General features: G+C 41.5%; 1 protein-coding gene across 1 annotated transcript in view; it reads left to right on the top strand.

The window, feature by feature from the left end:
- C7H6orf106 (chromosome 7 open reading frame, human C6orf106) overlaps positions 1-16756 on the top strand; it is a 105372-nt gene that overhangs the window by 39313 nt on the left and 49303 nt on the right. The window contains 2 exon segments of the mRNA NM_001243026.1: positions 651-805; positions 8005-8202. Coding sequence (NP_001229955.1) covers positions 651-805; positions 8005-8202 — 353 coding nt within the window.

Genomic DNA, 16756 nt, shown 5'->3' with positions numbered 1-16756 from the left:
CACCAGATCCTTAACCCATTGAGTGAGGCCAGGGATCAAACCAGCATACTCATGGATACTAATTGGGTTCATTACTGCTGAGCTACCATGGGAACTCATGGTGGGTTTTTTTTGTTTGTTTGTTTTTTGTTTTTAATGGAGCTTGTTGGAGTTCCTGCTCTGGCACAATGGGTTAAAGATCTGATGTTGTCTCTGCAGCAGCTCGGGTTCCTCTGGAGGCAGAGATTCGATTCCTGGCCTGGGAGCTGTGGGTGCAGCTGAAAAAAAAAGGGGGAGTTTCTTTGAATTTTTGTCACAGTTACAGAGGGACTCTCTTTTACTTGAGTTCGTTGTCCACACTTGCTGTTCTTGTGCGTAAGAGGGAGATTTCCTCATGCTGCTGCTGATGGTAGTAGTAATGTCTGTTACTTTCCATGAGGGTACCTTGGGAAGAAAGTGGTACACCAGTTTGTTGGTCCTGGTGTTTTTCCTGTTATTCCTCAGCCAGAATCAGTGACTCTGAAGATTATGTAATGGGAGCCATGTCTGCACCTTCTGTGTATAGGTTCTATAACACACCTTAAGAAACACGTTTTTTCCCTTTGTTTGACAATTAGGATAAATATCCTCTGGAGAGGACTTAAGTTTTTGCCTTTTCTCTTTATTTATAGGAACCTGCAAGCAGCAATTGGCGCCTATTATGACTTTGAGAGCCCAAACATCAGTGTGCCCTCTATGTCCTTTGTTGAAGATGTCACCATAGGAGAAGGAGAGTCAATACCTCCTGACACTCAGTTTATAAAAACATGGCGGATCCAAAATTCTGGTAAATGTGTAATGAACAATCTTCCTTGTTCAATTTTCTTTTTCTTAGTAGTTAAAAGAAATAAGGAAATGTTTGAGCTTAAATTACGTGCTTGTGCAACTGAGTTTTTCCTTACACATGATGTAGCATTTTCTTGTACTGGTATAATGACCCAAGCATCATTGAAAAGATTTGCTAGATTAGGAAAAGTTTAGTCTTGATGACATTTAAACACAATATTCTTTTAATACCAGGAACTGGGCCTGTGTGGGGGCGATATTGTCTCCACCTGTGCAGTTTTACTCCATCATTTTACTTCTGCTCTAATTAATCCTCTAGTTATTTCCAGCAGGCTAGAGGAGTACATCCTTGAATGGAAAAAGGTAATTAGAGCTGTGAGCATCTGCTCTTTTGAAAGCTCATTTCTTTATAACCACAGAGATTATTCTATTTGAAATTTTCATTGAGCCATCTACCCGAGATCTTAACCCCACTTTGGAAAATAGGGTAAGAAGTGTAGGGATTTACCCAGAATGGAAAAGATGGAAAGATTAAGCAATTGCTTTTTTATTTTTATTTTTTAACTTTTTAAATTTTTTTAGCTTTTTAGGGCCACACCCACGGCATATGGAGGTTCCCAAACTCGGGGTCTACTCAGAGCTGTAGCTGCCAGCCTACACCATAGTCACAGCAACGTGGGATCCAAACCTCATCTGTGCCCAATACCACAGCACATGGCAATGCCAGATCCCCAACCCACTGAGCAAGACCAGAGATCAAACCCGCAACCTCATGGATCCTAGTCGGGTTCATTAACTGCTGAGCCATGAAGGGAACTCCAGAAATTGCTTTTTTTAAAAAGCACTGATTTGGTGTACTTTAAGAAAAATATAACATAGTTTAATCATAGTTCTTTGAAAACAGTATATGAATATCTATCTGGTAATTGTTATTACTTTTTACTTGTTAAATTATTTTCTAATGACTTGTTAAATTTGAATGCGTTTAGTATTTCTTATCCCATCCAATAACAGTTTATGCTGTCTAGGTGAAAATGCTTTAACTCTATTTTTAATGAGGACTTATAAAGAAATTCTAAGAGATGGAAAACTAGGCAAAAGCCTTATCTAGCTAAAAATTTGAGTGTGGGAGAACCTTGTCTAGCAAGGTAATTTGATGTGAGATGATATAAAACTCTGGGCAGAGTTCTCTTGTGGTTCAGCGGGTTAAGGATCAAGTGTCGTCACTGTGGGCGGTTCTGGTCACTGCTGTGGCGCAGTTTCGATCCCTAGCCTGGGAACTTCTAAATGCCTTGGATGTGGCCAAAAAAGAAGAAAAAGTTTTTAAAAACCCAAAAAACTCTGGAGACTCAAGCCTGTAAGAATGACCTTTTATTGGACCCTGTAGACTTTGCAGCTCTTTATATTTCAGTTCTTTTATGATGGGGAGAGGCTGGCTAAGCTAGTTAGCCATTTGTATAATAATTAATGTACCAAATTGTTATTCTCAGGTTTTCTGGCTTATTTAGTAGTAACTTTACCTTGGATGAAGGTTTGGTGTGGCCCTGAGCAAATGCATGTTATCCGGATTGCCTCCCAGTGTAGTAGATGACTGGGGACATCAAAAATTTTCATTAGCTTCTTTGACTTTTTGACTTTTTGGTTATAACAGTGTGGTGCATTGTTAGTTTAAGAGGCACATGGCAATATGGGAAAATAGACATGTTTTCTATTTTTCTTGAAATTATTGTTCAAAGTTTAATTATCTTTTCTCTGCCTAATTTCTTTCTCACCTTTCTTAATGTTGCTTGCTTTTAAAAATGTTAAAATAATATCTTTAGGTCACCTTTTATTCATCATGTTTCCTAATTGATTACTAAAGAGCTTTTGAAATGCAGACATGAATTTTTAAAATGAGTAACATTTGTTTAGGAAGTATAACTTATTAAAAGTTGTATCTATTTAAAGAAAATAATCCAAGACCTTGTTTACTTAATAGTGAAAACATTGGAAAATGATCTGGCTTTCCATGAGTTCTTTCTAGCATTTTTATTTATTTATTTATTTATTTATTTATTTATTGCTTTTTATGGCTGCACCTGCAGCATATAGAAATTCCCAGGCTAGGGGTCGAATCAGAGCTACAGCTGCCAGCCTACCCCACAGCCACAGCAACACCAGATCCGAACCACATCTTCAGTCTATACCACAGCTCATGGAAACGCTGGATCCTTAATCCACTGAGCGAGGTCAGGGATCAAATCCAAATCCTCATGGATCTTGGTCAGTTTCATTTCTGCTGTGTGAGCCACAATGAGAACTCCTTTATATTGTTTTAAATATTGAAAGTTTGTTAGAGTACTATTGAAATGTTTTAAATACCATCTTGTTGCAGAATAACCATTTTATATTTTGGAAAGCCTCTTGATATATCTACTCACTCATTAGACACTTGGTTAATGAGAGATTGGATGGGATGGATATAAACTGGCTAGAATGTCAAATCAGAAGCCCAAAGAGGCTGCCTTTCACTTTGACTTGGAGAAAATCTGTTTTGGTGGGGCTGGCTCTTTTTCTTCATGCTTTTGCATAGTAACTCCAGTTTAAAAGTGTCTCTTGAGTCTGCAGCCTTTCTTCCCGTAAAAGGACATTTTTGTTTCTTTATATCTCTTGAAAAGTTGGGCAACAGTTGCTAGAGATCTACCTTTCAAGGTACTTTGAACTTTTTTATTCTCTGGAAATTGTTCCACCAGTTGTAAAATAGTTTTGCATCTGTAAACTAAATACTTTCTCTTTAATTAAGAAGAAACTGGCCTCTCATAACTAAGTGACAGGTATGTTGTTGGGGGGGCAGGGAGGGAAGGCACGCATGTGCACAGGTTCTTGGGCGTCATCCTAATCTGGCCTGCGTTCTTTCTGGAAGTAGAGTAGTAACACAGAAGTAGGTTGGGCCTTAGCTCTTTCTCCTCTGGCTTACTCTTATTCGGAACTTCCCTACGAGATGATAAGTGCTCACTGAAAGAGTTTCAGACATAATTTTCATGGTGCCTCTTTGCTGTTACGTTTTAAGCATACCAGGCATTCAGGTTTATAGCTGCTGAGATTGATAGGAACATATAACTGTCCCAGCACCTTCCCCAAAGAAGATAAATGTCACATAGTATTTAAAATCAAACACCTAATGTTGTCTAAGTTCTCAGATTCATTCACACAGTAGAAAAATAGAAGTGAAACATTTAATGACATTGATGCAGAATTCCAGAATCCAAACTTTTGGCACTGTAAGTTTTAGGAATTTGGCAAACTTGAGCAGGAAACCTTACAGTTGGAGTTTAAAATGAAAATTTGAAACTGTCCCTCTGAAGATGAAAAGTAGACAATTCTCTTCACCAGCATTTACAGCTTCTCAGTTATTACAGCCATGCTCTGCTGTCTAGCTGTGGTGAATGTGAAATTAAGCATATTATGACATCTGGTGTTTCTCTAATTTTAATGAAGTAGTTATGATTGTCATATGAGAGAGTGGCTTCAGAGTCATCTTTGTTTTCTGAACTACTTAGAAGTGAATAAATATAAAACAAGAGTTGGGGAGGGGGGAATCTTGAGAAAGAGCAACGATTCTCTTCATTTTTCATTTGACTCCTTAAAAGTTTCTACCTTTGTCTTTAGTATGACTGTAGAGAAGATATTCTGCTTCATTAATTCAACAGATTTTATTATGTTCCAGTCATTTTAACAGGTACAGGAGGAAAATGGCAGTAAGGTCAATGAAGGTCCCTGTTTTGCTTGTAACTTAATTTGAAATGCAGTCTCCAGACATAAAGGGGTTAAAAAGAGAAGGGATCTCCATTGAGGTTTGTCTTGCGTATTGCTCTTTGGATGTTCCTTACAGACTCCAAACTATATTTGTAATCGCTTATACCTAGAAAGCCCCAGGCTTTCTGGAACTGATGAACTTTTATTTTGTTTTTGCCCTGCTCTCTATCTTCTCAGAATTGCCATGTGATAGTTTTTTTTTTTTTTTCTGTCTTGATTCGCTTTGCCTTTTTTTTTTTTTAATAAAATTATATTCTGTGATAACTGGAGAATCACAGCTTTAGTCATATGTGTGCTTGTGGTAGTTGACTTTGAAAATCATAAAACACAGATTAGTCTTTCTTTTCTTCTGGATTTATCTATCCCCCATTAAGCCAATTTGTCGCAGACTTAATTGGAAGCCCCGTTGTGTCATACTTCTAATCCATGTTTTCCCAGTTTGCTTGTCAGTATTTCCCTTCCTTCTATATCAAAAATCAGTATCAGGCAGAGCCTCCTTGCCTGCCCGCTTGTATCTCTCACAAGCACCGTATCTTTTTTTTTTTTTTTTTTTTTGCTATTTCTTGGGCTGCTCCAGCGGCATATGGAGGTTCCCAGGCTAGGGGTTGAATCGGAGCTGTAGCCACAGGCCTACGCCAGAGCCACAGCAACGCGGGATCCGAGCCACGTCTGCAACCTATACCACACACAGCTCACGGCAACGCCGGGTCGTTAACCCACTGAGCAAGGGCAGGGACCAAACCCGCAACCTCATGGTTCATAGTCGGATTCGTTAACCACTGCGCCACGACGGGAACTCCAAGCACCGTATCTTAATAAATCTATTTCTTGCCTATCAAAAAAAAAATATCAGTGACCTTTCAGAGTTACCTGACCTGACAATTGGGACTGTAAGAACTATTCATCATTGTGAACTGTTGGTAACTCTCAGAAGGAAGATGATTGGTTCCTCTTTTTATGTATTTATTTGTTTTATTGAAGTATACCTAATTTACAAGGCTGTGATAATATCTGCTGTACAACAGAGAGACCCAGTCATACCTATACACAGATTCATTCTCTCTCTCCGTAGATTATCACAGAATACTGGCTAGAGTTCTCTGTGTGCTATACAGCAGGTCCCCATTGGCCAATCATTCCACATACCTCAGTGTGCACATGCCAATCCCAAACCCCCAGTCCATCCCTCCCACCCCCCCACCTCTGGTTCCTCATTTTATAGCAGATTAGAACTTTAGAATTGATGGTGCATAACTCTACCAATTTTTCCTTCATGAGACTCTCCAGGTATCATGTCAGTAGGGTTTGATGTACTAAAAAGATCAGGAGTATAGTTGCGAAATTATTAATCATTTAATGTTTTACCAACTAACTCAGTCTCCTGGGAATATTAGCCTCTTTTGCATATTTGGGTGATCCAACTGTCTTAACTGCTTGTGGTTGTCTGCTCAGGACAGCCACGTATTTCCCACACCCAGACAGTCTCAATTTTCCTTGTTTTGTTAAAGGTTCAAAAACAGACACATCCTTGAGTTTTCATATAAGTAGACATTGTCTTGTTACAGATATGTGTGTGTGTATCTTTTAAAGAATAATTGTGAATTCAGCCATATAACAGTTCAGTTTTTCCTCTTGGATCTTGGTCTCATTAAAGAGACCGACATTTTCCAAGGTGCTTCATTCTCACGTCAGCTGCTACTATTCTTGATCTAGGACAAATATGCTTTTGCCAGACCATAGGCCCCAGAAATGAAAAGCAGAATTTGCATGTATTGCCAGTGTATCATCCACAACCTTTTTACTAGCAGCAGTTGCCCTTTATAGCGTTAACTTAAGAGGGTACTTTGCTGGCAGGTTTTTTTGTTTTTTGTGGGTTTTTTGAAGAGGGCCTGACAAAAATAGTGACCATAGTGATATTTGCTTCATCTGCTACCCCTGCAATCCAAGAGGCACGAAACTTCATCCTGGGCCTGAGATCTCAGCAGTAGAGTGTTAGTTTCTTTTCTCTCCGGTTCTCTTTTCAGTTGTAAGCCGTCAAGTACATCAGAACCAGAGTTCCTGTTGTGGCTTAGCAGGTTATGAACCCGACTAGTATCCATGAGGATGTGGGTTCAGTTCTTGGCCTTGCTCAGTGGGTTAAGGATCTGGTGATGCCGTGAGCTGTGGTATAGGTCGCAGATGGCTTAGATCCCGTGTTGCAGAGTAGCTGCAGCTCCAGTTCTACCCTTAACCTGGGAACTTCCATATGCTGCAGTTGCTGCCCTAAAAAGCAAAAAAAAAAAAAAGAGTATATCAAAACTGACTTGGCAATTTGAGAGCAAGGTACCGAGGCATCCTAGAGTACTCTTAGGAGATGAGTTTCAAGCATGCTGTCTGGCTTTCCATAGTGATTTATTTTTATAGTGAATGTATTTTTCTCAAAAAAAGACATGTAGAGGTTTCTGTCTACAGTAGAAGGGAGTATATTGGAGAGACTTCACAGGAAAGCTCATATCGGGTCACTGTGGGGCTACCTGTGATCAGAAGTCAATATATAGATTTCTCATTTGAGTTCATTTGTATGGAAAAGGTGCACAGGGGTGGGAACCAGGTAAAACCTTTGCTACTTGCCAAGGAGGGAAAGACATTCTGCCAAAGCAATTTCTCTGTCTTCTTTGATGATCCTATTCTTTGTGCAAGCACCTCTGGCTGTGTCATCACCCCTGAGACCATGGGTCATGTTGTTATCAGGGGAGTTCATACCCTTGTTCATGGTTTTCCCATTACTGTTTGAATCTGAAAATGAAACTTTCACTTGACTCCTCTTTTATATGCCTAGTCTCTTGAGCCTCCATCTTTTCATAGTTAGGGACTCCAAAAAAAAAGTAGGGGACAACAGAAGGTCAGGGACAAAGCAGTTTTAAAATGGAAGTAATACAGAAATTACTCCTCATGTGTTTCATCCTCTTGCCTCAATGGAAAAAACTGGGGATAGCTGGCCATATTTTTACTTTGCCAGCTTTTTAGTTCAAGTGCAAATGGGCATATGTATTAACTTCTTAGTGGAAGAAGCAGTCTTCCACATTTGGGCCTGTGCCTCATTTCTATGGCTTTTTTCAGATATCATTCTTAGGTTCTGCAGACTCAGTGTGACGTGTGATCGTCCCCAGGGTCACCCAGAATGCATCTGCAAGAAGAGCTGCCTTGTTTTTGCTGTGTGTGCCTTCTCTTAGGGATAGATTGTTGGTCAGACTTGTGGACTCTGAGTCTTTCTGATCAGTGAGAGATGATCTATAGCTCAAGGAGACGTAAATAGGTTTAGGTGTGAGAGACACAGAAAGAGGCCTCTTCTACAGTTTTGTGATGAACTGCACCCAGCATAGGACCAATGATTGCCTAACATTTTTTTCTTTTGCTTGAACTCAGGGGCAGAGGCCTGGCCTCCAGGGGTTTGTCTTAAATATGTCGGGGGAGACCAATTTGGACATGTGAACATGGTGATGGTGAGATCGCTAGAGCCCCAAGAGATTGCAGATGTCAGCGTCCAGATGTGCAGCCCCAGCAGAGCAGGAATGTATCAGGGACAGTGGCGGATGTGCACTGCTACAGGACTCTACTATGGAGGTGAGTATGTCCTTGTGCAGCCCAGGGTGAAGGAATTAAGGTAACATCTTACAGCCTCCCTGGCATTGCCCACAGAGCCTGTCAAATTACATAGCAGAGTGTGGTCTCTTTTAAACAGTGACCCCCTGCAGGTAAATGACATGAATTTAATGATTCTCTAATTGGTTCAGTCTAGCACTCTCCTTTGTACACTAGGAATTTAGTTAAAACTTAGCAAAGTATTTAAGATTCATCTTGAATTATAAACAATGATTTAGTAGTGCTGCTGTTTTTATTTTCATAATCTAGTAGATGCTGTAAGAATACTGAAGGCAGTCCTTGTTCTCATAGTCTCTATACCCAAATTGTATTAAAAAAAAGATAATGCACAAAATATGCACAGTTCTCTCTACTTGATGACCTGCCCAGGATAAACCTCTCACTCCTCTTTATTGAACAGAGTGCACTCATTGTCTCTTCTTCCCATTTATTTTTATTCTTCAACCCAATCAGTCCTTTACCCACTCAGTGAAGTGTTCATCAGCAATCACCCAGGTTCTAAATCCAAAAGCCATTTTCCAGTCTTCATAGTAACTGACCTTCAGTCATTTGGCAAAAAACTCTAAATGTTTTCAAAATGTATACCTTCTCAAACTCACATGAGTCCTCTCTTGTTTCTCCTCTTCCTCCTCTGAATGTTCTTTCTCTGTCTAGTCTCAGCTTTGCCCTGGGACTGTAGGCGTACCTTGGTTTATTGCTATTCACTTTATTATGCTGCACAGATAATTTGCTTTTTACACATTGAAGACTTGTCACAACCTTTTGTTGAGCAAGTTTGTCGGCTCCATTTTTCCAATAGTGTTTGCTAACTTTGTGTCTCGGTGTCACATTTTGTTAATTCTCAGAATGTTTTGAGCTTTTCATTATTTTTATCCTCATGGTGACCTGTGATCAATAATGTCTGTATTGTAATTGTTTTGGGGGTGCCACAAATTGTAACCATATAAGGCTTCAAACTTAATCCATAAATACGGTGTGTGTTCTGACTACTCTACAACTAGCCATTCCCTTATCTCTCTCCCTCTCCTTGAGCCTCCCTATTCTCTGAGACACAACAATATTGAAATTAGGTAACCCTGCAATGGCCTCTAAGTGTTCAAGAGTGTTGAAGAGAAAGAAAGGAAAAGGCATACATCTCTCAAAAGCTAGAAGTAATTAAGCTTATTGAGGAAGGCATGTCAAGAGACAAAACAGGCCAAAAACCTCTTGGACCAAACAGTTAGCCAAGTTGTGAAAGCAAAGGAAAAGTTCTTAAAGGAAATGAAAAGTGCTACTCCAGTGAACACACAGATGATGAGAGAGTAAAACAGCCATACTGTTGGTGTGGAGAAGGTTTGAGTGGTCTGGACAGAAGATCAAACAGCCACAACATTCCCTAAAGCCAGAGCCTAATCCAGAGCAAGGCCTTCTTCTTCAACTCTGTGAACAAGGCTGAGAGGTGAGGAAGCTGCAGAAAGAGAGGTTAAAGCTAGCAGAGGTGGTTCTTGAAGTTTAAGGAGAGAAGCCATCTCCATAACATAAAAGTGCCAGGTGAAGCGGCACGTGCTGAAGCAGAAGCTGCAGCAAGTTTTCCAGATGATGTGGGTAAGAAGATTCACGAAGGTGGCTGTACTAACAATCGATTTTCAGTGTAGATGGAAGAGCTTTATATTGGTCTCAAGAAGATGTCGTCTAGGACTTTCTGTGTCTGGCTTCAGAGGACAGAGTTTTTGTTAGGGCTAATGTAACTGGTGGCTGTACGTTGAAGCCAGTACTCATTTCCCACTCTGTAAACCCCGGGGCCTTTAAGAGCTTTGCTAAATCTCTACCCTGCCTGCGCTCTGTACATGGAACAACAAAGCCTGGAGGACCGTACATCTGTTTTTTGCCACATGGTCTGCGAATATTTCAAGCCCACTGCTGAGACTGCCGATGATGTTCCTGGTCACCCAAGAGCTCTGCTGGACACAAACACTGAGATTCATGTGGTTTTCAAGCCTGCCAGCACAACACCCATTCTGCAGCCATGGGTCAAGGAGTCATTTCAACTTCCAAGTCTTTTTTTTTTTTTTTTTTTTTTTTTTTGGCCAAACTCATGGCATGCAGAAGTTCCAGGGCCAGGGATCGAACCTGTGCCACGGTGGGGGCCCGAGCCACTGCAGTGGCAACACCGGATCCTTAACCCACTGTGCCACCGGGGGGACGCCTTCGACTTCCAAGAAATACAATCTGTGAGGCTATAGCTGCCACAGACAGTGATTCTCTGGTAGATATGGGCAGTCCCTTGAAAACCCTGTGGAAAGGACTCACCGTTCTGGATGCCATTAGGGACATTGGTGATTTGTGGGAGGAGGTCAAAAGATGAATATTTACAGGGGTTTGGAAGGAGCTGATTGCAACCCTCATCCTCGCGGATGACTTGGAGGGTTCAGGTCTTCTTCCCTAGAGGACGTAACTGCAGATGTGATGGGTATAGCAAGAGAACTAGAAATGGGGCCTGATGATATGACTGAGTGGCTGCAATTGCAGGATAAAACTCGAAGCTGAGGATTACTTCTTATGGATGAGCAAAGACAGTGGCCTCTTGAGATGGGAGCTACTCCTGGGGAAGATGCTGTGAAGATTGTTGCAGTGACAGCAAAGGACTCAGAATATGATATCAGCTGATAAAGCAGTGGCAGGGTTGAAGTGGACTGACTCCTCATTTTTAAAGAAGTTCTACTGTGGGCAGAACGCCATCAAACAGCCCTGCATGCCATAGGGAAATCATTGTGAGAGGAAGAGTCACTCAGTGCAGCCAACTTCACCGTTGTCTTCCTTTAATAAGAAAAGTACCCCAGCCTCCACCCCCAGCCTTTCAGCACCCACCAGGCTGATCAGTCAACAGCCATCAACATTGTGGCAAGACCCTCCACCAGTAAAGAGATTACAGCTTGCCAAAGGCTCAGATGATGGTTAGCATTTTTTAGGAGTAAAGTAGTTTTAAATTAATGTGTGTATATTGTTTAGTCAGACATGATGCTAGTGCACACTTAATAGACTACAGTATAACTTTTATATGCACTGGTAAACCAAAATACATGGAATGTGCTTTATGGCCATATTCACTGTGTTGCATGGTTCTGGAACCAAACCTGCAGTATCTTCAGTGTTGCCTGTACTAGATTCTGATCTGGGCCCTGATCATGCTAAGTGACCTCATCCACCCACATGGCTTCAGCTGTCACCAGTACAACATACATGGCAGTGCTCAAATTCACATTTGTAGGTACAGACTCTTTGGATTCTCAAACTGTCTATTAAGTGCTTCTGGACAGAACTTCTGGATATTCTGTAGATTTTAGTATTTTAACATCTCCTAGGCAAAACTTATATTCTTATTGGCACCCCATTGAGATGATCAGGCCAGGAACTTGAGTCATCTTTTGTTCTGTCTTATCATCCTTAATCATAGACCAATTCCTCTTGGTTTTTCTGGAGATCCAGAGAAAAATAAAAGTATTTCCTGTCCTCAGGGAGCTCTTCGCTGGACTCCTGACCAGTGGGACCTTTGAAGTTATCTCAGGGGGTCCTGGAATTAATTTTCTCATGTATGTTTGTGCAGTCAGTGGAAACTTAAAATATTTTGCTGCCTTAAAAGTTTTTAAAGCTCGAAAGCATATCTCATAATGTCATCCTGTGTAACATCATTCTTTACCTTAAAACCTTTGTGCCATCTGTAATAAAGACAATCTCCTTGACTTAGGACTTAATGCTCCGCAGTCTGGTCTGGCCTCATTTTCACTTTCATCCTCAGTCACTCATGTACTCCCCGAAGCCAGTCCCCAAAGACACCACATGATTTCCCTTCTTCATGCCCTTGCTCGTGTTGTTCCCATTGCCTGAAATACCTTTTTTCTTTACAACACTCCCCTGCTCACCCTTAGGATCCTGGTGAAGTCACCTTTCCTCCTTCCCTCCCCCACCCTTTTCTCTCCTCACTACCCCAAGGAAATGCCTCCTCCCTTTTCATTTATGTTGTGTGGCAGCTAGTTATTATACTTATCACATTGTTTTAGGTGTTTATTTACTTATCCTTTTCTCCTACTGGACAGTGAACTCTTTATTGAATAACAAATCAGCATCATGTAACAATGTATCAGAATGCAGAGAGATAATTTGTCCCTTCTTTTCTGGATGGACTCTGTTTTCAAGCCACCTCTCCTGCAAATCCTATTTGCACAGTTGGAAATAGTTTCTCCTGCTGCTGAGCTCCGTTGCATTATCTCTTTCCCTCTTACTCCTTTGCCTCTCTTTGGCACTTCCTTCTATTCAGTTAATTTGACACATACCTAATAATGACCTTTAAAACTTAAAATGATGTGGAAGTTCCTGTTGTGGGTCAGCTGTAACAAACCTAACTAGTGTCTGTGAGGATACAGGTTCGATCCCTGACCTCAGTGGGTTAAGGATCTGGCATTGCCTTGAGGCGTGGTCTAGGTAGCAGATGAGGCTCGGATCTGGCATTGCTATGGCTATGGTGTAGGCGGGCAGCTGCAACTCTGATTCGACCCCTAGCCCGGGAACCTCCATATGCCATGGGTGGGGCCCTAAAAAGAAAAAAACAAAAACAAAAAACTTACAATGATTCTTGTCTCATTTATCTTTATTAACTCTTGAGAAAGCTGAGCCCAGTGCTGAGTGGAAAGTGCCTATTCATTAAATTTTTTAAATGAACATCAGTGTTTTTAAGGGAGGAGGAACACCAACGTCCATGACTTTGAAAGAAATTTTTTCTTTGATTCAGATATATTGCTTCTTAGTATTCTCCCATGTTTGAGGGGTCTGTGTGTGTGTGTATGTTTTATTTTTACAGATACACTTAGAGCATATGGAAGTTCCCAGGCTAGTGGTTGAATCAGAGTTGCAGCTGAGGCCACAGCCACACCCGATCTGAGCTCTGTCTGTGAACTGTGCCATGGCTTATGGCAGTGCAGGATCCTTAAACCACTGAGCGAGGCCAGGGGTCAAACCTGAATCCTCACAGAGATTATGTCAGGTTCTTTACCCACTGAGCCGCAATGGGAACACCCTGTGTGTATTTTAATGTTAAATTAAAAATAAGTACTCTGTTTGGGACATTAAAATTTATGCTTGTAACATCCTTCTCAAGTTCTATAAGTAGGTAGAGTATAAGTATACTGGCTCTGAAGGCAAAAGCCTTTCTTTTTTCTTTTTTTTTGGGGGGGGGGGAGCCCACTGTGCCCCTGGCATGTGGAAGTTCCTGGGCCAGGGATCGAACCCATGCCACAGCAGTAACCAGAGCCACAGCACTGACATTGTCGGGTCCTTAATCCACAATGTGGATTAAGGATCATAGTCTGTGAAATATAATACCTTCAAGGGACCTAAATAATTCATCTCATTTCCGTGGTTTTCAAGCCTTTTTCCTAATCAGTGGAATCCTTTCCTTGATAAAAAAGTGTAGATGAATATTTCCTCCAAAAAAAAAGAGAAAAGGTAAAAATGAAACTGGCTTTATTGAATTCAGAGCCTCTATGACCTTTGTTTCCCTGCTTCCTGTCTGAGATGCCTTCCAAGGCTCTGTGGAGTATAGCTTGCAAATCCTTCATCCACTCTAATAAAAGATTTAATTCTGTTTACAAGCTACTGAATTTCATTGAATTCAGTTTACGGTGCATTATAAAACACTACATGGGAAGTTCCCATCGTGGCGCAGCAGAAATGAATCCAACTAGGAACCATGAGGTTGTGGGTTTGATCCCTGGCCTCGCTTGGTGGGTTAAGGATCCGGCTTTGCTGTGAACTGTGGTGTAGGTCACAGACGTGGCTCGGATCTGGCATTGCTGTGACTCTGGTGCAGGTCGTCAGCTGTAGCTCGGATTAGACCCCTATCCTGGGAACTTCCATATGCTGTGGGCACAGCCCTAAAAAAAAAAAAAAAAAAAAAAAAAAGGCGAAAAAGAAACCCAAACCACCTCATGATGCCAGAACTGTTAAATGACTGGCAGAAAGTGATTATGATATATGTAAAGCCACAACGGTATATGTGTGAAAAACAGTGAGCTGCCAGGTTAACCTTGGCGAGACTGGCTCTTTCAATTTTTCTGCTCACTCTTAGCTCGCTAGCTCATTGAGTGTAGTGTAGCGGTAAGAATTTGAAATGTAGGACTACATTACCTGGGCATGGACTAGGACAAATTAGAAAACTTCTCTATCCCTGTCTTTCTGTTTTAACAGCAAAGCTTGTTTTTGTTTTGTTTGGTTTTGGGTTGGGTGGTCTCTTCTTTAGTCTTTAGATGGGCTTTTCTGGAAAGAATCCATTCTCCTTAGTTTTACAGTAATACTAATGTTGTTTGAGCTCATTTCTCTTTCTCAAAAGGAATTTTTGCTATCTGCTCAAGAATTTACAAACTAGGTCTTCTTCCCTCATTTTAGATGGGTTACACTCTAGTTTCTTGACAGGAATGTGCTATTGATGTATTGTGTGGACGGTGCTTCATTATGTGGGGGATTTTTATAAGACCCTTGGCCCTATCTGACTTGTAGCTTCCTGTGTTCATCTTTACAGCCACCCCTTCTCTCCCACCACATGTATTTCTAACTCCCTTGGTTGAGTATATGATTCTTGGCAGATTTTTTTTCAAGCCCAAACATTTTATCGTCTTTCAGCAGACTTTTGCTTTTTAGATAAAAGCAACCTGTTACCCAATACCTATTGTATGTCAGGCATTGTACAGGGCTTTGTCATACAAATAAGCTTATGAAGGAAGTGTTAACTACATTTTATGGATGGGGAAACTGGAAATCAGAGATAATTACTGATTTGTCTAAGTTTCAGTAAAAGTTATAAATTAGCTAAAAATTATGTTTCTAAATTAACAAAAGTAATTTTATGATCTTTGTCACTGGCCACTACTATATGGATTCACAGGGAAACTGGCTCCAGGGTGTTGGTAGTTGGCAGGGTTTAGGGAGACTGAGGTACATGGTTCCCAAGTCCTCTCCTTTTCCGCAGTGAAGGTGGGGTTGAGCTTGGCAAGTTGAGTAAATCAATGTTCCCCAAGGAGTGCCTGCTTGCTAGGAGATACTCGGTTCCTGTAGGACACTTGACTCTTACAAGGAGTAAGCAGCATGAGGGATTGTCTGTCCTATTTTATCCCTGGTACAAACAGCAACATCCCTCCCATCTTCCTCTTTCAAAGTTCCATGGGAAAGATATACCCTGCACTGCAATGGTTCCTTCTAATGCAGGGGGTTGAGTTGTGAGGCGAGCTAAGGTCACATGGTACTCCGGTTATCACGTACTGCTGTGGGTTTCTTCCACTTGAAATAGCTATTCTTTTTTTTATTTTTGTCTTTTTGCTATTTCTCAGACGGCTCCCACGGCATATGGAGGTTCCCAGGCTAGGGGTCGAATCAGAGCTGTAGCCACCGGCCTACGCCGAGCCACATCTGCAACCTATACCACAGCTCACGGCAACACCGGATCATTAACCCACTGAACAAGGGCAGGGACCGAACCCGCAACCTCATGGTTCCTAGTCGGATTTGTTAACCACTGCGCCAGGATGGGAACTCCTGAAATAGCTATTCTTTTTCTTCTTTTTACTACCACACCTACAGCATATGGAAGTTCCGGGGGGGGGGGGGTCAAAGAGGAGCTGCAGCTACAGGCCTACGCCACAGCCATGGCAACACCAAATCTGAGCTGCATCTGCGACCTACACTGTAGCTTGCAGCAATGCTGGATCCTTAACCTGCTGAGTGAGTCCAGGGATCGAACCCAAATCCTCACAGAGACTTGGGTCCTTTTTTTTTTTTTTTTTTATCTTTTTGCCATTTCTTGGGCCGCTCCCTTGGCATATGGAGGTTCCCAGACTAAGGGTCCAATCGGAGCTGTAGCTGCCAGCCTATGCCAGAGCCACAGTAACACCAGATCCGAGCTGCTTCTGCAACCTACACCACCGCTCACAGTAATGCCGGATCCTTAACCTACTGAGCAAGGCCAGGGATCGAACCTGCAACCTCATGGTTCCTAGTCGGATTCGGTAACCACTGAGCTGCAATGGGAATTCTGAGACTTGGGTTCTTAACTCACTGAGCCACACTAGGAACTCTAAAATAGCTATTCTTACTAGGGGGAGGATGGGGATGGGTGCATCCATAGCATGTGGACATTCCTGTGTCAGAAATAGAACCTGTGACACAGCAGTGACCCAAGCCACTATAGTGACAGCACCAGATCCTTAACCCGCTGCACCACAAGGGAACTCCAAAATAGGTGCTCTTGTTAAATGCTTCACGTAGGTCCTTAGGGGCATTTCATTTGTAGATGAACTACTTACACATTATTCATTTAGTTTTCTCAGAGGTTAGCCTTATTAGGCTCCCAAAACATAATATATAATATAGTCCCACAGGTTATGGAACTTAATGTGTGCTTTATGTAAACCACACTGTTTATTTCTTAAAACTTTTGTAAAGTCTTTTTCCAGCTTCTCCGGTTTATAGAATGTCCTCCTTAAGCAGGTAA

This window comes from Sus scrofa, chromosome 7, assembly GCF_000003025.6.
Source record: "Sus scrofa isolate TJ Tabasco breed Duroc chromosome 7, Sscrofa11.1, whole genome shotgun sequence".
NCBI lineage: Eukaryota > Metazoa > Chordata > Mammalia > Artiodactyla > Suidae > Sus > Sus scrofa.
Note: the sequence above shows the minus strand (reverse complement) of the source record. Positions and strands in the feature narration are given on the sequence as shown.